Source organism: Notothenia rossii, assembly GCF_949606895.1.
Source record: "Notothenia rossii genome assembly, chromosome: 4".
Classification (NCBI taxonomy): Eukaryota; Metazoa; Chordata; class Actinopteri; order Perciformes; family Nototheniidae; genus Notothenia; species Notothenia rossii.
In genome coordinates this window covers 34,743,709-34,767,707 of record NC_136902.1, presented here as the reverse complement: position 1 = coordinate 34,767,707, position 23,999 = coordinate 34,743,709, and the positions used below count along the sequence as shown (strand labels likewise).

Genomic DNA, 23,999 nt, shown 5'->3' with positions numbered 1-23,999 from the left:
CAGCCGTTAGCTCTTAGCACTCAGAGTTCACAGCTCTTCATATCTGTTCAGAAACTAGACAAAAGTTAAACAAGTACAAACCACATACTGTCTGTGTCATGGCGAATACAGTCGCTGGTTTATTTATGTCTGTATAGGCCGTTGTTGTGAGTGTGGACGGTCGGAGCATTTACAACGTTAGCTTAGCCAACTCTCCATTAGAAAACACGCATTTTAAAAGGTTTTATAATAAATAAAACAAAAACTGTCCAGTATCAAAGACTCATTTCACTTCAGGGTGATAGCAGGACATCCCATCTAGTCACTCAGAAAAAATCAGGACATTCTGATGTAGAGTTTCAAAATAAAAGACCTTTGAAATCTCTATTGTATGAGTTATCATCCATGTTTTTAGATGAGAATAAAACAAAAACTGTCCAGTATCATAGATCCATCTCACTCCAGTTTGATAGCAGGACACCCCATCTAGTCACTCAGAAAAAATCAGGACATTCTGATGTACAGTTTCAAAATAAAATACATTTGAAGTCTCATATATGAGCTATCATCCCTGTTTTTAGATGAGAATAAAACAAAAACTGTCCAGATTCATAGATCCATCTCACTCCAGGGTGATAGCAGGACATCCCATGTAGTCACTCAGAAAAAATCAGGACATTCTGATTTACAGTTTCAAAATAAAAGACCTGTGAAGTCTCATATGAGCTATCATCCCTGTTTTTAGATGAGAATAAAACAAAAACTGTCCATTATCATAGATCCATCTCACTCCAGGGTGGTAACAGGACACCCCATGTAGTCACTCAGAAAAAATCAGGACATTCTGATGTACAGTTTCAAAATAAAAGACCTTTGGGGACAGGGATGATAGCTCATATATGAGACTTCAAAGGTCTTTTATGCCATGGAGCTAACGCTGTAGGCTACTGGAGAGAATATGTGTAACGTAATGTCCTTTTGGTAAACCCTGCGAGAGAGAAAGGTTTGAGCTCCATGCTGTTTCAGAAATAATGCTTGAAGTGGTTAGGAGCATAACATGACATGTAATCACCGAAGCATTTATCTGAGCTTCTCCCGGTAGAAATCTCTCGCTAGCAGTTGCAGCGGAATGCTGCGTGATGCTACAAAGGGGCTTGGCTAGCAGCAGACGTTCAATTTAAAGCAGAATCGGCCTGTTTGCAACAGGGCTGCAAAAGAGGGGTATGAGCAGTATGAGGCCCCATTTACACAAGGATGAAAGGGGTAAGTTTGCGTTTACGCACCCAATTCGTTTTCAAAAAGTCCATTCACACGAGACCGCTCGACCCGCTGGAAACGCTGTAGTACATATGCCGGGCCTATGAGCGCTTTGAGCACCTGTAAAAGCGCTCTAATAAAAAAATGTAATGCATTGTTATTATTATTATTATAAGTGGCGCTGCTGCCGCCACAAAATACACCAAAAGCAGCGAAGAAGACCCCGGAGCATGGTTGCCATGGTTGCCCTTCTGTTTATTCTCCGCGGTGGACGGCGTGTGCTCCCGCTGTAAATCTCTCCGGTAGTCCACCAGCAGATGAAAAACACCACCTCTCCGCCTCTTCCAATTGACGAGGGAACCATGCGGCAGAGTTTCCGTTAACATTTTGTTTTGCCGGTCAACATGTCCGTTAAAGTTGAAATCTTCCAGACAAAATATGAAAAGTGCCGGTCAGAGGTCTTCTTTGTTCTTTATTGAGCTTTAAAACAAATTGATAACGACTCTATATAATAATATAAGAATAATAAACGGATCCTCTCTTTTCCCCCCTCTTCTGACAGCCCAGCAGCTGATCTCCGAACAGGAGACGTGGGGAGAGGGAGACGTGGGAAGAGGGATGCGGGGCTATTTCATCGCTATCAGATAATGATCGTATGGGCAGGGGTGCCCAACCTTTTTTGAACCAAGAGCTACTTTTAAAGTTGCCAGTCTGCCGAGGTCTTCCAGTCCAAATAGAGAGGCGTAGCCATTACTGACAGCCTACTACCAGGTAAATACACACTTTTACTTGTATAAAACTGACCTTTGTACGATTAATACTTCATAAAATTCTGCATCTTACCTCTTTCTAATCTAAACACATACAAGTATTTAACTGAAGCTGCACAACAGTGTTGTTGATACAGAGTTGGAGTTTATTCACACGTCACATACTACAGTGGGTAATGTTTTCAAGAAACATGACACAGGAAAAAAAGAAAATACTCTGAACCCTTTCTTTGCCATTATATAAAAATAGTGTTGCTACAAAAGTATAAATTAGGCTTACTAACAAGACAACTCAGATCTGAAGCTACACAGGAATCTGCTGCCAAAGTGCAATACAAAAGACAAAATTAATAGAACCAAACCCTTTTTTTGTTGCATTTTAGCAGAGTATAAAAATAAATGCCTTTTAAAATAGGATGCAAGCAACACTAGTTTCTTAACCTGAATTGATAATAGACTATAATCAATTTAAGTTTGCATTCTTATACCCTTTTGTACAATAATTATAATGAATAAGTTCAAACTAAAACAGCTGATTAATAACGGTATCTAACTTGAGTTTTTATTTTATCAAAAACCTGTTGAAATGCTACTGTTATTTTTACTGTCCCCCAAAAGCGCGTCGGCAGCCTCCAGGAATGCTTCTTTCACAACTTCGCCGTCTTTGAAAGACTTCATGTGTTTCGCAAGAATGTGACTGACACGATAAGATGCTATGGTAGCAGCCTTGCTCTTGTTGTTGGGCCTGGTGAAAATGGACTGCTGTGCATTTAGCTGTCCTTTCAGGTCCCTCCCCTTTTGGGAGTGTAGGGCAGAATTAGGAGGGAATTTCGTCTCGTGGCGTTTGTGCACTGTTTTGAAATGCCGCTCCTAAATTACCCTTCTTCGATAAAGCCACACTCGCATTACAGATGAGACAGATGGACTTTGAATTGGAATACTTACAACAATAATCATCCTCCCACACGGAGTGAAAATTATATATTTTGGGCTTTTTTGCTTCTGCCATAATTGCGGTCTTGTGTGTGTGCGGACTGTCACTCCTGTTGACGCGGACAATGTCAAGGACAACAATACGAAATAGTGCCCACTGCCCACCAGCCACGCCCCGACACATGGGGTGACGCCGGCCAATGACAAAGCTTTGATGCATTCAAGTGCATTATTCTGGCATAGGAAGATTATGTTATAAGACATTAACGATAAAACTGAATATTGTTGTTCTATTTTTAGACACATCTCGCGATCGACTGGGAATCTCCCCTGGTATACACACAGAGCCGTTTGCCCCCCCAAGAGCGTTCCGTTTGCAGATCTATTGGGACCCGTTATCGTTTGCGGGGTCCGTTTACGTGTCGGCCTCGTGTGAACGAACGGACTATACGCAAGAGAAAAGTAGCAGATGCAACCCGTTTTGTCTTCGTGTAAAAGGCACCTGAGGCATGGCTGCAATGGGTGATCTGTTTGGTATTTTAAGCAAAAAACTTCACAGACATGTTGTGTCTCCTCCAGAGACCTACCCATTCATTCATGTGTGTCCTCTGTGGAGCACATTGGGCTTTGGTCCATTACTTTGAGGTTATACATGCTACAGCATTAAGTCCAATTGTACTCCACAGAGGACATCCTGGGCTTTTCAAACATATGACATATGTGGGGGTGTGGCTTTGAAAAAAATAATGTAATTATATTTCAAAATGGCGTCCATCAACACAAGCACTATTTATAGAAAGAGAAATGGTAAGTTTGTAATTACCAGTGTTGTGAGTTCAATATTTTAACTAATTATAGTGAGGGGAACATCTTACCCCTAGATTCCACCGGGTCCGTCTGCGTCGCGTTATGGCCGCGTTACGGCTGCACCGCGGCATCCGCAAGGATCGCAGCAACTCTAGTCAATGGGTGCTATTCCACCAGACGCGCCGCGTTACGGCTCAGAAGCGTCCCAGAAGCATCTCGCCGCTGGGCCCCGCTCAAAATAGGATTGAAGTCTATTTTGCGAGGCATTGCAGAGGCGGCGGGCAGGAAGTGGACCAGTGACAGCATCCGACCCATCCCCCCAAATAAACTAATTTGCAGACCCTATCCCTCCGTACATTTTCAAGTAGGAGGAGAAATGCCAGCGTTCTCCTCCGGTTTACAGGCACTGTGTAAATTATATATATAGAATAATTATGATGATAAATGCATTTTTTTTTAACACTAAAATACAGCAACACATCTTTGATTCATGTCGTTTATAACTGGGATATTACAATTGTTATTAACTTTGTCTGTACAAAGTAGCCTGTGCAGGAAATATGCCCAAATCAACAAAAACTGTGAGCCGGCAGGCAAGACGCTCCGCTTCTGAAATGCTTCTGAAATGCTTCTGAAACGTGCCCGGTAGGGTATAACGCCGGAGGAGTACTACAAATGAGGGCACAATATTTGTTGCATTGAGTTGTTGTGCTCTAATGTTGTCTAAATGTACTTGTATGTTAATGTTGTTTGTATACGCTTCGCATAACTAACACCCGATGTCCTCTACAAAGGACAAACAATAAAACAAAAATAAAAATGTATTTTTTTCGTTTTTGTTATTCATTATGTTTATACCACCCTAAAGACTTGTGTGATAAACAGTGGTAATTCAAGTTTAAAAGTCTCAAAATGCTACAACTAATGTCACAAACTGGATGAATGTGAAGTATTTTGTTAAATGAGGATGAAAGCGTAATTAAGGAGCACTATTGGAGTGACTTTGATGGTTATTGGACTCAGGATTAATTCATTTGGATTCCCGCTGTATGAAGAAATTAAAGGACGGCGCAAGTGGAAACAATTCACAAAGGGATTATACTGTTTAAAACACATGCTCAAAGTATGCCGGATTTTGCCGATGTGTTTATGTGGATTCAAAAGTCGTAAATAATCTACAAAATGGAGGAGACCAATCTGATCGGAGCAACTGTGACAAATAATCCAACTGACAATGACTATGTTTTAAAAATGCGCTTATCCAGAAAAGCCTGGTTTGGACACTTTACGGGCAGATGAAACATTTCTATTAAAGAAAGAATTATACATTTCTGTCTTTTTATGCCTTTAATAGCTACTAACTTGAATTGTTATTCAAATTAATGAATCAACTATTTTTTATATTTTATTGTAATGTAGAGACAAGGCTTTCAGTGACAATCATGTATTGCGTTACAATTATATGTAAGAAATAAAAGAATACAATTTTTAAAAAAAAGTCTGAATATGATATTTGGCCTCAAATCATCTAAGGCCTTGCGCCAAGGGGGGCGCGCCCCCCAGGATGGGAACCACTGATGTAGATAAATGATGCCGTTCTAACATTACATCTGAAATGTAAGAGCGATACAAAATAAAAACTTTCCACTGTGAAACCGCCTGCTCTAGTCTAGTTTGGGACGGTGGATCAGGTCTATCACGTCGGTCTGTCTCACTTTCAGGATCGGACTCCGGTTCACACATATACGGCTGTACCGACGCCATTGTAAAAGTGATGTTCCGCTCAGAGACAAAAAAAAACATGGGCGGAGCCTCTCGGTGCTTGACTAATCAGAACAGAGTGGTCGAGCTGACGAATCGGAGCACACTGGGCTCACAGGGAGGGGGGGGGGGCAGGAGCTCCAACAAGCCGTTTAGGACAGAGTGAATGCCTGGTGAATAGACATAATGCTGTATGAGAAACCAATGTGAGTTTGGAAAATTGCACAGTATAAATCTATTTTAGTATACCTCAACAATGGAATTATGATCAGTAGAAATGGCCATATCATGGGACCTTTTTAAGGTATTTTTGTTTACGTTACACCTTAAACTTTTAACACTTCTTATTTGAAATTACTGTTTCTGTGTTAAATCTACTCTGTCGTATGGGGTACTATTGTTGGCGAATGCCATGTTAATCACATGTATTTGCTTGTGCAGCGAAAAAGTAATTCATAAACTACATGATAGACATTCTTTTTTGTTTTGGTGGCACTTTAACAGGGCACAAATATATCCTTGCCTGCATAGTATTTTGATTGCTTCAAGTGAAATTGACTTTGACCAGGGATGATGTAGCTCTAACCAAATGGTTGTTAGCAACACTAGCCCTTACTTCACAAATTCCTCAAAGGAAAAGGAAAAGTAATTCATTTTGCAATTTTTTGTTCTCTCCGGATAAAAGTTAGATGATAAGGTTGTACGTTTCGTAATCTATGTTAGCATGTTGATTCTTCCATAGTGTGTAGCAGCTGGCTAATTTAGCTTAGCATTAAGACGGGGAAACAGTTAACCTGGCATTGTCATAAATCTGAATCAACCAAAAGCAGCTCTAAAAAAATCCTCAAGATCTCATGGTTTAATACATAAAAAGAAAATCATACAGTTCTCTGCCAAGAAACAGTTTGGCACATGACTCTGTAAAAAGTAACTTTGAATAGTACGAATTAAATCAAAAGGATAAACCAATTATAATCTGTCAGCTTTCGACTTGTTGCTAGGATGATTGTGTTACCTATCGAAAGAGCCTAGCTAGCTTTCCCCGCGTTAGCCGGCTACTAGCGGTAGCATACATTTGTAATGTACCCACCTTAGACTGGTGTCAATTTTGTATATGCTCTTAGAGTGAATTAGTATTAGTCTCAAAATGTCAGTAATTAATTTAAGCCATGGAGGTTTTATATTTTATACCACTAGTGAAGAGCGAATACCGTAACTATGTATGCTAGAAGGTGCAATCACAGTAAGGATTCCGCATAAGGACCTTTCCCTCCTGTCAGGCAGTCTTTGTGTCGCTCCATAGGCCTATGGGAATTCTGTAAGGTGAGTCTGCTTTGTGCTGATTAGCATCAATACTCTGTTGGTATAATTATTTCTGTTTGTTACGCTATCTCAAATTTACACTACATTTGCAGAAAATGCAATGCAAAATGAAGTAAACTATTTTGATATTAACCAACTTCTGTGTTATATTTACGTGACTGTTTAGGTCCGTCCCATTTTGATAAACATATTAAATTCCAGTTACATCGAACTGAATAACCTTTAGCATTAATGCATAGTACATTCCACCCAAACAAGTCTGTTTGATCTATCCACGAAGAAGAAAATGTCCCCAAATGGACAATTTTTCAGTCTTGCTGCTGCGATGTAAAGTTGCTTCATATTCCTCTGATGAAGTCAAAGAACATGAGATTAAGTTAATACAAGAAAACTGAAAGACCAGAGGTGTGGGACTCGAGTCACATTACTTGACTCGAGTCAGACTCGAGTCGCATATCTTTGGATTTGAGACTTTCTTGACTTAGTGATGGGAATTACGCAGTGGCGACGGGTCATTAGGGGCAAGTGGGGCACAATATAAAATATATTTTAAGATCAGGTTTAATCATCTGATTCGTCTTTACATTTCTGTTTTAGTCTGTGTTCTTCTAATTAGTGTCTACAGTGCCGTTTTGAGCTGTTTAGAGCCATGTGGGACAAAACCCGATCCTGCCCCTCACTCTCACTGTCTAAGTGAACGGTGACTGTAAAAACTACACTGCGCATGCTCAGAGTATTTTTCTATTTAATGTGTGTGGCAAAAAAATGATGACCATAGGGCAGGGGTCTTCAACCTTTTTGACCAAAAGAGCCATTTTGCTCCTTTTTCCAAAACATTTTTTTGTCTGGAGCCGCAAAACATATTTCATAGCTTGATAGCTAATAAAGTTGTATTTATTGTTATATCAGACAAAAACTACAGTTTTTTTGCAATTATTAGGCTATTTATTACATTATATAAAACTGTTAACCTCTAATAAGAAACAAAGAACTCCTATAAGGAGAATTAAAAATAATACACAGGCCTACTTTAAAATAAATTAAACACAGCACTTGGGGAGTCCTCTGCACATTTGAAGGAAAAAAAACATAATTAAAATGGGCCCACTTTGAAATAAATAAAACATATAGCTGCACCCTAAAAATAGTTAAAGGTAGGGTAGGTAAGAATGGAGAAACCAGCTCGAGTGCGCTAGAATTTGGGGGGGCGCTAGTGGATCGCCGGAGCTGTTAGATTAACATTAACATGCTTATTGTAGTTGTAAGTGCACTGCCTTGCGGCCTGTAGCACCGTCCTTGAATGAGCATATGTGTGGGCTGGACCTGTATTTTACAGGAAAGGAGTGAGCAGAGAGTAGAGTAGTTGTCGATTATTTTTCTGTTTTCTGTGAATATCTGCCTCACCACCCTCTCAGACTTTGAGTTGCGCGCGCTACTAAAGAGACGTGTTACCATGGAAACCAAACAATGGTGTAGCTGTATTAAAGTCCGAGTGGAAACAGTTGTGTGTAAATCTGATTTTGTCAGAAATCGGGAGAAATGCGGGAGAAATATGACCCCGGGAGGAAACCGGGAGAGGGCAATGAAATCGGGAGTCTCCCGCGAAAATCGGGAGGGTTGACAAGTATGAGTGCAGCACCTTTGACAACTTCTCTCTACATATCAAACATACCGGTAAACCAGCATCGTTTGCTGTGAAAACATATAACTCTGTCCACACAGAATTAAATCCTGTGTTCCTCCGGTACTTTTCTTTGATTTATCCATAGTTCGCTCATCGAGCCGGGGGTCAGGTTATTCACCCGCAGGAAAAGGCGCTCGCGCGGGACCGTAGCAGGATGTGACGCATATTTTAGTTGACCTAATTAAAACGGTTTTGTTTTTTATTTATGTGTCACAGTATCACCTCAAAATACAATATACGAAACATTTTCAACCTTGCAACAAAATATAAATAGTCCTACAAATACTTTTATTTTATTTCCTTCTTATTTTTTGTCTAAGCTCAAGGGAGCCAGAGCAGAGGGCTTAAAGGGCCGCATGCGGCCCGTGGGCCGCGGGTTGCCGACCCCTGCCATAGGGGCATAGTGCTGCCGTCCCCACCATACGTCATCTCACATAATTCAGAATTGATTGGCTGTAAGTTTGTCACGTGTGCAGTGCTGCGAAACGTCATGTGTAGTTTGAAGAGGAGACGAGAGAGCAGCATATAGCTAACATCACCAGCGATTAAAAGAAGTAAAAAACTGAAAGAAAATGAATGAATTTGACCATTTACTGGAGCACACATTTGAGACACTTAGTCTCGGAGAGAAACTGGAGGTAAAGCGCCTTGGTGCCCACCATCCACCGGATGTCCAAATGGTCCAGACTGCGGGCAAAGTTAAACGTGGGTTTAACTCTGAGTGGTTTGCTAAAAAGAAATGGCTAACGGCGAGCATCCAGAAGAGTTCCCTCTTTTGCTTTCCTTGCCTGCTTTTTGGCGAAGATCAAGGTACTTGGTCGAGGACAGGTTACAAGGATTTAAAGCATATTTCGGAGAGGACAATGAAGCATGAGAGCAGCAACAGTCATTTGGAAAATGCCGTAAAATTGGGATTACTGGGAAGGGTGAATGTTGCGGCTCAGATTGACAGCGCCTACAGACGCGGCATTGATGATCATAATAGGAAGGTGGAAGAAAACAGGTACATGCTGGGTCGGATCATCACCTGTATTAAACTGTGTGGGAAATGTGAGACAGCACTGCGTGGCCACAACGAGTCGGCGGACTCTCTGAATCCAGGGATATTCAGGTCAATTTTCGAGACAATGTGTGAGGGCGATTCCAGGCTTCGACGGCACTACGAAGCTCAGCCCGTTTTCAAAGGGACATCAAGCACCATACAGAATGAACTCTTAGACTGCATGTATACAGGGAGGAAATAGCCAAGCAAGTGGACAACACATCATTTGTTGCCGTTCAAGGCCGACGAGACAACCGATGTCTCCTGTAAATCGCAAATGGTGATTGTGCTGCGATACATTATGCCTGACCTCACAGTTACAGAGCGTTTTTTGGAGTTTGTGGATGTAAAGGACAAAACGGGTGTAGGTCTCTCTAACAGCATCAAGGCTGTTCTGGAACCCCTGAAGCTGAAAGAAAAGCTAATCGCTCAGACCTATGACGGGGCGGCCGTCATGAGCGGTAACGTGTGCGGGGTACAGATGGTGATGAAGGAGACGTACCCAAACGCTCAGTTTGTTCACTGCTACGCCCACCAACTGAACCTGACCCTGCAGCAACTGTGTTCAGCAAGGATGAGCATTCTGAAGGTGTTTTTTGCAGATCTAACTGCTTTTTTTACTTTTTTCTCCGGTGCTCCAAAACGTGTTGCAGCTCTTGCAGAGGCAACACAGAGACGCATACCACGGCCACCGGCTGTGAAATGGAACTTTTAAAAGCAGAACTGTGAACGCGGTTTGGGAGACCCAAAAAGCACTGCTTCAGTGTATGGAGTATATACTCCCACAACCAGGATGGGATGCGGTCACCATAAGTGAGGCATACGGCCTTTCAAAGAAACTGCGGGACCGAGCATTTATGCAGCTCCTCGAGTTTTTTTCGTTGCTTATGCCAGAAGTGGATGTTTTATACAACACTCTGCAAAAACGAAGCATCGATGCACCTGGGATCAACAGTGCGCTCTGCTGTTTCAAGGAAAATGTCCAGAAAATGAGGCAGCAAACTGATGCATTGGCCGCCACCGCTCATGATGGAACAGACGAGCCAGGCCGGCGAGTCAGCAGCACAGCGCCGGTGATGAAGGAGGCTTGTGACACAGTCATCTCACAGGTGGAACAGAGGTTCTCACAGAGTGACCATTTGATCGCTGCAAAGCTCGTTGACAGCTCATTCTTCCCACAGCATGTCCTGTCATTTCCTACACCTGAGCTTGACTGCGCCTTGAAACTGTGGCCTGCGTTGGGAAACAAGGAGAAGTTGAAGTCTGAGCTGACCACGCTCTACCGCCACAGTGAGCTTCACACTGGAAACACTGCCCTGTCTCTGTTGAAATCCATTCACGAGAACAACTTGGAGGATACGTTTGCTGAGACTGTTATTTTGGTCAAAATAATAGTAACAACTCCGATGACGACATCCGAGTCAGAGAGGAACTTTTCCACCATCAAAAGGATAAAGACTTTCACTCGTAACACCATGGGACAGCCGCGACTTAACGCATTGGCCATGCTTTCAATTGAAAGCCAGTTGATCCAGCAACTACAGGACTTAATCCCCAAAGTGATAGACACATTCTGTCAGAGGAAGGACCGCCGTGCCGCTTTTCTTTTCAAGTGAGCCTTCAGCTTTGGTAAGTTCATTTATGTCATATATTTTGTTGATCTTCTGTGTTTTGCCTCTGCTGGATCGATTGATATTGTGACCTCGTGATGAGTGTCTGTGTTTTCCTTATATTTACAGTCTATGGTGTTTTAATGCTAAAGCATTACGGTTGTTGTTATTGTTAAGAATTGCTTTGTGATGGTGCCCTTTACTCCATGTATTAAGGTGCATTACTATGACATCCCCACGCTGTGTACATAAATGTATGCGCTCACAGTGTTGCTCCGTGTGGTCTTCAGTATGTAATTTGACACTCCCCCTCTCTCTCTCCCCCCCCCTCTCTCTCCCCCCCCCCCCTCTCTCTCTCCTCCCCCCCTTTCTCTCCTCCCCCCTCTCTCTCTCTCCCTCTCTCTCTCCCCCCTCTCTCTCTCTCTCCCCCCTCTCTCTCTCTCTCCCCCCCACCTCTCTCTGCCCCCCCAGTTTTGTACACATAGAAACGCCACTGGAATTACGGCTCTTTTTAGTGAGCCGGATCATTAGGCTCGGCTCACCAAGAAGAGCTGGCTGTCTCGGCTCCCAAACGGCTCTTAATTTTCCCACATATACCTTTTATAATTCAGTCAAATGTAGCCCTGTTTTGACGAATGATTTATATGTGTACACGTACATCACTTAAATTATTAAATACATTATTTGTACTGAAGTACAACACAATTATATTTGTAATATAAATGATTTGCTGTGGCCAATTGTTTTCATTGCAATTACAGACCCTTGTAACTCTCTGATACCACCCAATGAATGCCCTGACTTGCTTGTAGAACCACGCTACACAAAGCAGATAGCAAGACCTATAAAAACTTAAGCATAGACATTTAAAAAAAGGACAGCTACTGTAGCCCTAACAAAACAGCAGGGCATTCAGTATTAAGCCGAATTTACCATATACATTGGGGGGGGGGGGGGGGACATCACAATATTCAGATAAGCTCAACATGCCCCCCTGCCTATATATATCCAAACTGATATAACATTTTTTAAATAATGTTGTGTCCCCCCCAATGTTGACTCCATAGCTACGGCCTCGGTATTAACTAAAGGAACTCCAACAAGCCGCTTAGGACAGAGAGTGAATACAAGTACTAATACAGATATGCTGTATGAGAAATCAATGTGAGTTTGGAAAATTGCACAATATAAATGTGTTTTAGTATACCTCAACAATGGAATTATGATCATTAGAAATGGCCATGACATGGGACCTTGAACAAAAAACGTCTCGTTCGTGGGCGCGAGCCGGTGTTGTTCCGAATTATGCACCCCCGCCATGAAATGCACCCCTTGTCATGGGAACGCGCATTTGAAAATGAAACGTATAGTCCACTATTCTAGCGTCAAGAGTCTTGACTCTTGTGGTTAAACTTTTCGCTCCGTATTTTAATGGTTGGGTTGACGAATCCTGGATTTTGCATTCATTCGTCTCTTCTTTTTCAGTTAATTTTTTATTTAATATGTTTTTATTTAATTGTTACGTCCTGTTTGTATACTTGTGGTTTCAAATGTATTGTTTAATTTTACATATTTTTCATGTAATAATAATCAAAATATATGTTTACAAATGTTACATAGTCTTTGTCAGCACCTTTTGCATTATAAAGATTAGTCTTTTACTTTGTTGTGTTAATTATTTGGGTCTAAATGAGCTAATGGATATTAGCTCAAAATACGGAGCGAAAAGTTTAACCACAAGAGTCAAGACTACATGAGCTACCACTAAACGACTCCCAGTATAAGTCTGAAAATTACCATTAAAAAATTACAAAGAAATCGAGAGGGACAACATAGAATAGCGAACTATTCGTTTCATTTTCAAATGCGCGTTCCCGTGACAAGGGGTGCATTTCACGGCGGGGGTGCATAATTCGGCACAACACTGGCTCCCGCCGTTCACTTAAAAGAGCCGGCTCAAAGAGCGACCGACACATCACTAGCTTGACTAACATTGATAAAAGACTTGACTTGACTTTGACTTGGTATTCATGCCTTGAGACTTGACTTGAGACAGATGACTCGAAAGGACTTTTCTTTTTTAAATTAAATATTTGCATTTGTTTTTGTAGTGTGTGGACCCCTAAAGGCCAATGAAAAAAAAAAAAGATACTGTATCCCGTTCGCACGAGAAAGTTACCGGAGCGCCAAGTAGGAAGTCCCATGACAAACTGGGAGAAAAATATATTAATGAAAACATTAAGTCAAATCTGTATTCCTATTTGAAAATCACTTCATACTGTTTAATTTTGTTACGGTTATTGAATACAATTATATAAAAATAATTGTCAAGTTTGTTCGAAGTAGTGCAGTTTGAGAATGTACAATTGGCCCAGTCTCCTCTGATGTTACACTGCAACCTGCCTGTGAGACAGAGTCCAACCACACAGTCTGTGTCCAACACATGTCCTGCAATACACATGCTACAGCTTTCCAGCTGCTCACTGTTTGTAAAAGGAAATAAATAGTATTTTCATTTCAATAATGTACTTTCTATACACTGCTTCATAAACAATACTGACATCCCTCTGCTCCTCCGAGTCAGGAGGTCCGGGGATGTGAGGACAGCGCAAGGACACAGACAGGGAGGCTGCTTTACTTCATAAAGGAAATGGCGGCCAATATTAACAACATAGGAGCTAAAATGCTTAATAACCTTCATTACCTGTTAGAGAAAGAACATAAGAAAGTTTGACAAAGATGAGGCTGTTAAACAGACAATTGTTATGTGCTCTTACTCGGAACCAAGTTTTACTTCCCGCCCCCGCCCCCGTCTAACAGTACAGAAAGCGGCAAGATGCATTTCCTTAGGAATCGACAAGCGAAACCACAACAATGGCGGACACGGACAATTTGCGAATGAGTTCTGCCTTTTGTAAGCTGAATTTATCAATAATTTGTCAATAAATAAGGACTAAAAACGTCACTTGTCCATCGGACTAGTCAATTGAAAGATCTACTTGTCCGATAAATAACACGTCCCGGACGGTGGGACGTGTGTTTTTGCACTGCACACATCATGCACCCTGGTGCATACACTATTTTGTTGTATTGGCTTTGATGCAATATATCTTTGTGCACAAACACAGTTAGATAAAAACTATGAGACAGTGTCATATGGGAGCACCTTAGACAGACCATGGATAAGTGCTGTGACCCTCCTGAAGGGGAGCCAGGGCAGGAGGCTTAACATGTTGATGTAACATATTTGTGTTGCACTCCTGTTTTCACTTTAGAGACCTTTTAGAACGTAAAGGGTTATCATTTCCCCACTCTCCATTGCTGCTTATGTTAAACAAAACAAAACAAAAAAACTTTTCATAACCACAACATTTTTACTGATTTAAATGTGGAAACTGGGGTTATTCATCAGCATTTCGTATGACTTGACTTGTGACTTGCTTGACCTGAGCAATGACTTGACTTGACTTGCGTCACCTGAGCAATGACTTGACTTGCTTGACTCTCACCACAGTGACTTGGGACTTGCTTGAGACTTGTAGGTCAAGACTTGAGACTTGCTCATGACTTGCACATGTAGGACTTCCTCCCACCTCTGTGAAAGACAGATAAAGAGGAATGATAGCTAAATAAAGTTTGACATACTGACAGGTGGAGAATTTAAACTTGAAAGGTTTTTTCCCTTAAATACAATTATTAGATAGGTTGGACGTGGTTCCTCACCCACATGGATGGTAAAAGGTGGGTGTGTGCAGTCTCTCCATCCTATTAAAGGTCTGAACTTGTGACAAAGACAGATTCCTCAGTATGGATTGTCCCAGTGATAACCATTGAAGAATGCTTTATTGTCCAATCCAAGCATTTCTGTGTAACGAAACAGGTGAAACAAGATGGTGGCTGACTAAGAGTTCATGAGTAAAAGGAAAAACCTTCAGAGTCCCAGGTTCTGAACCAGTGAGACGCTGTGGAAGCACAGGGCCAGGAAGCCGGTGCCCAGCAGGTCCCCCACGGCGGTCAGGTAGGGGATGGAGAAGTTGTCAGGGTCCAGGCTCCGTCTCCACATCACACGGACGATGAGGTCGGCTAAGTAAAGCAGGATGGCCACCTAGAGGGGGAAGGAAACTGAGCTGAATAGGCTGCATTAAGATCAAAATATGACAACACATGGAAACAATCAGGGAAAATGGAATTAGGGAAATAATCCTCAAAATGATTAATTTTTGTCAATGACTCTGTTACCTTGAATTCCCGAGGAAATAATAGTTTTTCTTGGATTCCTCGACAGTGAACACATCCAAAAGGGTCACACATTCGTAGTATAATAATAAGTCTCAATCATCAATTCGTAGAACTGCTTTCTAAAATATGCATTTTGGCTAAAACCTTATTATTTAAAATACCTTCACATAAGCAGTTACACAGGCAAGCTACTTGTCCTTCAGTTTATCAAGAATGTTCTTAGTTTAGTATTGAGGCATTTAAAAAAAAAAAAAAGTTTTCTTCAGATATTCAAGGTAACAAGGAGTGGATTATTGATATAAGAAGGTAATTTTGCAGGTGTATCATTGATTTAAATCTACAATCGCCAGGGTTTTGACTAACTTTAACTGACCAAACCAACCTAAATGGTGCCAATAATTAAACTGTCTTATAACCACATCTGTTTAATTATATCCAGTTTAAAATCCATCAGAAAAATATAATTGGAACATGACGTTTCGACCAAGGTTAGTTCTGTTTATCTGGTTTGGCTTTGGGGGTAACTGGAATAATGCACCTCAGCAGCTCATAAAATATAGATAAAAGTGTCTTTCTGTCTACCGATGCAAATGTTTTGTTTATTTTTTAATCCACTTGTGAATGTCTGAAGCTTTAATGTGTCATAAAAACAGCGGATGATAACAAGTGACTAAATCAACTTCTTAACATCGTCACGCCTACACCTTTAGCTTAGTGGTGGTGATAGCGCATGCAACCATAAAGTAGTTTGTTTATAGCATTTAATTAGCTAATACTTCTGCCGATTACATTTACGCTTCCAAAAAATCACAAAGTTGCGTCAATATGTTGGATTACCTTGCTGAACACAATGTGTTAAGTATCATGAAAGTGTGTTGGCCACAAAGCTTATTTTCTGCATTATACCAGATTCCAATGGAAACATCCCATTGCGTATTGTCGCGGGAACCTTTGAGATGCTAACTTCGGGCTTGGCCAACAAAAATACGTCATCACCGCACTACTTTCTTGGGGATGTAGAAGAAATCTGCAACAGTTTACCTGCAGAAGAGCAGCAAACAAGTAGCAGATGGCGAAGGCCACGCTGATAGGCGCCTCCTCTCCCTGCAGCAGAGCGATGGCATAGAGGAAGACCAGGTGACCGGGGACAACCAGCATCAGAAGCACCCGCGCTGACCTGGAGTTCACCCCTGGGAGACACAGAGAACAGTGAACTTTCTGTTAGTACTTTTGATCACTTATGAATCGATTGTCCTTGTGGTTAACTCAGTTCAAATGTTGAATTGGAATACATCCTAGAACTCTTATTCGAAAACTTATCAGGAGGTTCTATTTTGGGTCAAATACATTGACATCACTTCAACTCCTGCAATAAGCACCTTTGTTGTAAAAAATAGATATGTGTCTTTCTGGATACACAGCAAATACCAAAGTGTTAAAATCCCTGATACTGATGACCAGAGTAGAAATGTTTACACTTTGGAGTAGAATGGACATAAAGTACACTTCCCAGAGTGCACCGGAACCTCTCTTTGGTGTTGTTTCTTTGTGTGGTGTTGGTGTTGACTTGTGTAGTGTTTATTCTGGGATGATGGACTCCCTCAGAGTATATCTTTGCATTGAGTCTGTCTGGTCTGCATTGATTTTAGGTTTCGATTCGTCATCACATAGGCCGCGCCTTCTCATTGGTTTAATACAGCCTCGTGACCCTCGGCTTTTTGAAAATATTCTCCAGGAAAAGCGCGATTGTGACCGTTACAGATTGATGCAAGAGTTATACATCCATGGATCGAACACGGCAACATTTCTCCGCAGGACTGTAATGTTAAGTAAGTAGACACCAAGTGAATAATTCTGAATGTTATGTTAGGAGGTGAAATGTTTGTAGTATGTGCAATCGAGAAGGTTAAATAGGCGAAGTGCATTATGTGTAAATAGGTATGGACACAATATGGATATGTGCAATCTGACGGACACTATGCATAGGTGCAATAGGGAAAGTGCAATATTGATTTGTGTATGAATACAATAGGGAAAAGTGCAATATGATTATGTATGTGCAATAGGGATATGTGCAATAGGGAAAGTGCTGTACCTGTATGTTTCTTTGCCATGTGATATGTGATCTCTGTTCCGTATCTATGACTAATTCACCTGAATGTTTTATGTTTATTATCTAGATGCCCAAGACAAATTTCTCCTAAGGGAGGCAATAAAGCTCTATCTTATCTTATATTCATATTTGTCTTCTTGTTTTCATTTGTATAACTAAACAACTAAAAACGATAAAGTTAGCAAGTAGAATATTTGTAACGGTATTGTAGTGGTAACGTTAGCCGTAGTCAACCAGATTAACGTTATTCTGACAATGAAAGATGTCTTTCTTTGCTATTTCAGCTGCCTCTCCCGTGTTAATTGTTAGGCTTCATTGTGCCTAACACACTGACTCAGGGGGAAAACCGCTCCTCTTTCCAATAATTCGACTGGGGGTAACGTTACGGAAGTGCCACAGCGGCCTTGAATAAATGTTTTTTTAATCCATAGTCAACTCTAGTCTGCAGGCACCGTTTGAAATAATGAGACCGTTAACGTTAGCAGCTGTTAGCTTAGCTACCGCCAATTTACGTTACTCATGTAGAATGAATGGTTTCGAAGCTCTCGCCTCTCGCCTCACATAATGCTGTTAACAGTTAAAGGTAGGGTATGTAAGTTTGAGAAACCGGGTCAAGATCGCTAGAATTTGAAAATACACGACCGGAGAGAATCTGCCACTTCCTTATAGAGCCCCTCCTCCAACACACACGAACGCGCACATGACCAATGAGGGCACGAGATAAGTTTGTGCACAGATGGAAGGCTGACAGGCAGGTAGGCCATCCAGTTATTTTAGCCGGGCCGGCTAAAATGATTGGTCGTGCTTTTTACAGTACTGTGCTTCCACAGATGACATTTTTTTATGGATTTTTTGTCAAAGCACTTCAGATATTCATTGCTATCGGGATGTTAAGAGCATTCCATGGAATATAACAAAAGCTTTATCTTGAGCCGGTTTCTCAAACTTACATACCCTACCTTTAAGTACAAGTACAAATACCACCCTGTGAATATACTATAAGTAAAAGGCCTGCACTTAAAACCTGACTTAAGTAAAAGTATGAGAGTATAATCAGCTAAATGTACTTTAAGTATAAGTAAAAGCACTCATTGTGCAGTGAAATTGTCCCTGTCAGTGTTTTACTATTTTTGGGATGCTTTTAGGTTTTATATTACTGCTGCATTAATGTGTATGTTGCATTTGACTTCTGTTCATGGTAATGACCGAGCTGATCGGATTTGCTATCAAAGGTTTTTGTCAGTGTCTGACCCATCCATCAAAATATGATGTGGAGTGTAGTTATATTTGTGTTTATTGTTATCTTACAGTCATCTCCAGCCTTCAGGAGTACTCCGGTCCAGTGGAGGCAACCCTACATCCTAGCAGTTGGGACCATAAGAAACAGCTCCTTCCCTGCAAGGCTAAGTCTTCCCTGTCAGTTTTGACGAACTTTTTAAAGCACATTATATGTTTGGGATCTCCTATGACCAGGCCTTAAACGGCATGTACACATTTTTGCAGACCACCATCTACAACATTGATGTAAACTGGTTGCCATGTACACTTTTAGATGTTGGTCATCCTGCTCGGTGATTGTTAGTCTTTCAAAACACTATTTTTGTCAGTTTACTTTTCACATTAGCATAGTGTATGGAATTCCACGTTGTCCATTTGTTGTAACAGGATTTTGGAATGATGACCTCTAAAGTGTTTCCCCAGGCTAACAAGGCCTAATGAGCAAATGTACACACATTTCCACCTATGACCAATGTATTTTGTGGGTTGTTTGATGTTGCTACTGATTAGATGTTATATTTAAAAGACATCAAAATAAAAACAAATTAAATAAACGCATGTTTTCAAGAATCTGATGTGTACTTTATTTCCTGAAGTGTTAATGATTCACCCCGAAATTGTTTGTTTGGTGTACATCAGCTAAACAGCACTGAAACAGTGTGAAAAATGACAATGGAGTACATTTTCTCTCTCAAAGTTTTGAATAATCAGCTCTGCACAGTGCCACTAAAAGACTGACTAAGAGTACATTTGAACTCTAAGGGTTCTAGGTTTACACTGAACGTGTTGGAAAGCATTCAAACAGTGTGAAAAAAGTACCAGTTATAGTGTATATTTTGACTCCCAAAGTGTTCAAATCTAACTCTTTATTTGGAGTTTATATTTTACTCTTTTGACAGTGTTCAGAGAACACCAAACTCTTGGACCTACAAATATTGCGACACCCCGCAACTGGTGTTAAATGTACTCTTATAGAGTACAATATTTGCTGTGTAGCTGACAAATTCAACTCTATAGAACGTAACAAAATCTTACTGCTTTTAACACCTTACATTTAGGAATTCTAGGAAGTTGCTGTTATTTTTAGACCCTCTGGTTGAGCTCGTCGGTTGAATCGCAAAATATGTAATGTAATAAAATCCTGGATGCAAGGTCAACGTGAACTTTGATAAATTTGACATGGTCGACCTCGGTCCAAATCCTTCACCAAAAACAATAACAACCCCTCCCTCACCATTGACAATTCCACTCTGTCTCCCTCCTGTCACATCCGCAACCTCAGTCATTTTCGACAGCAACCTCTCCTTTGGAAACAACATCAAGCACAACACCAAAACTGCCTTCTTCCACCTTAGAAATCTATCCCATCTCCACCCATCCCTCTCCTTCTCTACTGCCGAAACCCTCATCCATACCTTCATCACCTGGATAAATAAAGGTTTGAAATTAAATGAAATCTCGTCCAGACTAGGCTAACAGCGTCCTCTATGGTACACCATCCAAACTCCTCAATAAACTCCAGAACTCTGCCGCCCGACTCCTCACCCACACCCTTTCCCATGACCACATCACCCCTGTCCTGCAGAACCTCCACTGCCTCCCCGCCCTACAACACATCAATTTCAAGCTCTTTCTCCTTAACTACAAAGCCCTCCATCACCAGGCCCCCTCCTACCTCACTGACATACAATGCGATACGATATACTTTATTGTCCCAGTAAGGAAATTTGTTCTGGACTCCAACACCACACCACACTCCTTTCCGCAGCCGCCTCTCCTCAGACGCCATCCTCCTGTCTTTTCCTCATAGGACCAAGCACCGAACCTGGGGGGGGACAGAGCTTTCTCCATCGCTGCCCCCCCATCCCTCTGGAACTCACTCCCCAAACACATCCGCCTCATTGACTGCCTCAATCTCAAATGTTCAAATCACAAACCAAAACTCAGCTTTTCAGAACTGATTTTAACTGTAATTAATGTTGTGTTTAATTAAGTGTTTTGTTTTAACTATATTTTTATGATGTATTTGTTGTTATTCAAAGGTTTTATTAGGAATACAGGTCATATACAGTATACAGCAGAACATGCTTTCAACTCTCCATATGCAAAAGGAGAATAATAATCAATAATCAGTTGTAATAAAATGATAATTTTCCAATAGCGTTGTTGTAATATTCATAAGTAAGTAAACTAAATTGAAATAGGCTACAAGTTAAAGACAAGGAATAATAACAACAACAAATTAATACAAATAATTAAATAAAATGATAATACATAAATAGACGATAATATATTAAAAACAATAAAATAAGAAAAACGAGGGAGGAGGGGAGGGGGCAGATTTGTACTAAACAAGAGAATCAAGTTTACAACCGAGTAGCTCAACTTAGAACATGTGGGTAGGTGTTTATACAGTGTCTAATAACAATTCAAGTAAAATCCGATCTGACCTTAGATATGCCCTAAACCAATGAAGCACAACTTGTCTCTTTCAAGTCTCACAACAGAAGTCAATTTCTCCATAACATATATGTCATGAATAACATCAAAACATTCCTCAACCTTAGGTGCCTCCGTTGTCAACCATTTCCTAGTCAGGGCTTTACTTGCTATTAATAGGATATTGAACATATATTTGCTTGTATATCCCTTGACGGTGTCTGGTCTCAAGCCCAGGTATAGTGTCTCAAAGTTAAATGGGATCCGGACCTAAAGTATCTTTTCCATAAAGAACTTGATTTGTTTCCAGTAGTTCAGGAGCACAGGACACTGCCAGATCACATTTCACCACATGACCTCCAACATGAAGTGTTTATATTTAGGAAAACCTGTTGTGCAGGTGTTTTAATAAACCTTATTACGTTTTTCCACCCAGATTCCCTCCAGGTCAGGGCGGAAGTAGATCTCCATTGTTGCTTAATCAGCTTTTCCCATATTTCCAAGTCTAGAGTAAGATTTCCTTCCTTTTCCATTTTTCCTTTTACATATGTTGTGTCTTTTTCATTTAGTCCATTATATAACTTTGAGTTGTTTTTGAGACCTTGATCTGATATGTAACCCTTTAAAAACAAATTCAGAATACCCAAGTGTGACGGCCCCTAGGCCTTAGACTCAAGTCCCTGGTTAGCCACTCCCCAATCAGGAGAGATTGCTGACACCTGATTTTGGTTGACTGCTCAGCTACATATATGGGTGCCTGAGCAGTCAGTCTCTCTCTCATCTTGGCTCTACTGGACCTTGGTTTGTCTGTCTTTGCTTTTTATACTGAAACATGTTCACACACCCACAACAATCTTTGTGGATATTAGTGTTGCTATTAGGGATGGGAATTTGAAAGCAAATGTATATTCGAATATTCGACCCCCCAAAAAACGGTTAACCGGTTAACCGAAATGTACATACAAAATGTACACAAAACAAAATTCAAAATATTTTTTTCCAAAAAATAGTTTTCAATAACTTTTGGGAATAAATAAATACAGTTTCAAATAAGTATAGAAACCAAGTCGAATTTGTCAAATGTATTGAACTGGTGATCACAGTTTGACAGCTATAGGCCTACAGCTTTCATGTGCGGAGGCAATTCACAATCAGGCCAGCTGTAGAGAAGACCCTCTCAGCTGGAACGGAGGTTGAGAGTATAGCAAGGTATAGTAGGCTATGTATATAAGTTTAATTTGGCATAGTTTGGACTCTACACCGCACCCACTAACGCATTTGCGCCGCATTTGGGCATAAGATGAGGTTTGAGTCTGCGTGATCGGCGTGTAGGGAGGGGCAGCAGCCATATCATTAGCTAGAACTAGCTAGATCTGATGGATTTGGACATATACGCGAGTGAAGTATAACCGGACGCGAGAGAGAGAGAGATCAGCACCTGCAGCTCTGCCCGCTGTGAGGGACCGGTGAGCGGAGCAAAACACACCTTTAGACGTCACCTAACACATTTAGCTATGGCACTGTCGTGTACATTGAATTATTCAATTTGATTATGTAACCACCTTAGGCATCTATCCCAAAAAACAAAAACAAAATAATAAAAAAATGAATAACTGATATTCGAATACCTGAATAATTATTCGAATACCTGAATAATTTCGAATATTCGATTAATCGTTCCCATCGCTACCCCCTTCGGCGCCCAGAAGGGAAAGATGAGGGAAAAACCTGACCAAAGCCCTGTCTTTTGAGTTTAGCATGTTCTGGCTCTTTTACAAGTGTTTCTTGTAAATATACTATTCCTGCTTTATCTTTTCAATTTGTTTTCAAATTTGTAGTCCTTTTTTAAAGGGTTGAGGACACTTTTCACATTATAAGTAACTACTCTGATCAGAGCTGGATTATCTTCCATGTTTTATTCAAAATTGAGATGACTCTTAACCAATGCCTTCCACCAAGGCTACTCAAACTTAATGGGAACAGGATCCGAACAAAACCAAGAACATAGTTCGGTTGCAGACATTGAAAAAACAAAAGAAATCTGCTCATTAAGAGGCCATGTTTGTGACCTTGTGTGAGCCAAGATGTATTAGTGGCTCGGAGGGATAGTCTCTGCAGCCTCCAGGGTTCAGAGGGCCCTGCCGTTGCTCCGTACTTGAACGTGCACACATAAACCCGAGCCCATGACCCTTGAGTGACCGTTTCTTTTATTAGTCTCTGGGGAAACTCGCACACATTTTGCCCACAAAAAATATCAAAACTGTAAGTCTTCCAATTTCAGTGTTATTTATATAAGACAAAAGAAAATGATTAACCTCAGTTTGGTATGACCATAATGTTTAAAACAATCATGTCCTTTCACTTTCTTCTATACGTCTCCAGTTTCTTCTTGTAAGCCGCTCTCGTGGTTAATGGCGGAGTGTCTTTTGCCGAGGCTCCGGCTGTGTGCCACATTGTGGATTTAATCCTGTCTGACCAACTCACTGCGGGTTTGTAGGCAGAAATCTGTAGTCCTCGTTGTGCCATGTCCTTGGTTGCCTCTTGAGGATCTCCGGGGCATAATCATGGTCCAGTATCACTTTCCTCTCCTGGTGCATAAACCCCTTTTTCTGCCAGGCCAACCTCAGCACGCCGTCTTTGGTTCTGAAGCTTGAGAATGTTGCCACTATTGATTGTGGAGGGGCTTCAGGGGGCGGCTTAGGACCCAGGGATCAGTGCGCTCGTTCAATCTTGAGCTCGGTAGTGGCAGGAATATCTAGCTTTA

At 41.0% G+C, this 23,999-nt stretch overlaps 2 protein-coding genes across 4 annotated transcripts in view; one reads left to right on the top strand and one right to left on the bottom strand.

The window, feature by feature from the left end:
* The window catches only part of LOC307036925 (uncharacterized protein), a 50,362-nt gene that overhangs the window by 3,604 nt on the left and 22,759 nt on the right, over window positions 1-23,999 (top strand). Inside the window, exon 1 of one of the 2 annotated variants that reach the window (XM_079677583.1) lies at window positions 7-2,007. The exons of the other annotated variant lie outside the window; for it this stretch is intronic. The gene's annotated coding sequence lies outside the window, so the exon portion shown is untranslated. Of the gene's footprint in view, window positions 1-6; window positions 2,008-23,999 lie in introns of those variants that run through there. 2 annotated transcript variants of the gene reach the window in all.
* Window positions 13,421-23,999, bottom strand: part of LOC307036902 (solute carrier family 41 member 1-like) — a 75,624-nt gene continuing 65,045 nt past the window's right edge. Inside the window, exons 10-12 of one of the 2 annotated variants that reach the window (XR_013807507.1) lie at window positions 16,447-16,595; window positions 14,890-15,271; window positions 13,421-14,761 (exon numbers count right to left, since the gene is read on the bottom strand). Coding sequence is in view for 1 of the 2 variants with exons in the window: in XM_079677530.1 (XP_079533656.1) it covers window positions 15,098-15,271; window positions 16,447-16,595 (323 nt within the window). In the remaining variant the exon portion in view is untranslated. Of the gene's footprint in view, window positions 15,272-16,446; window positions 16,596-23,999 lie in introns of both variants that reach the window. The other variant, XM_079677530.1, reaches the window with a different exon arrangement.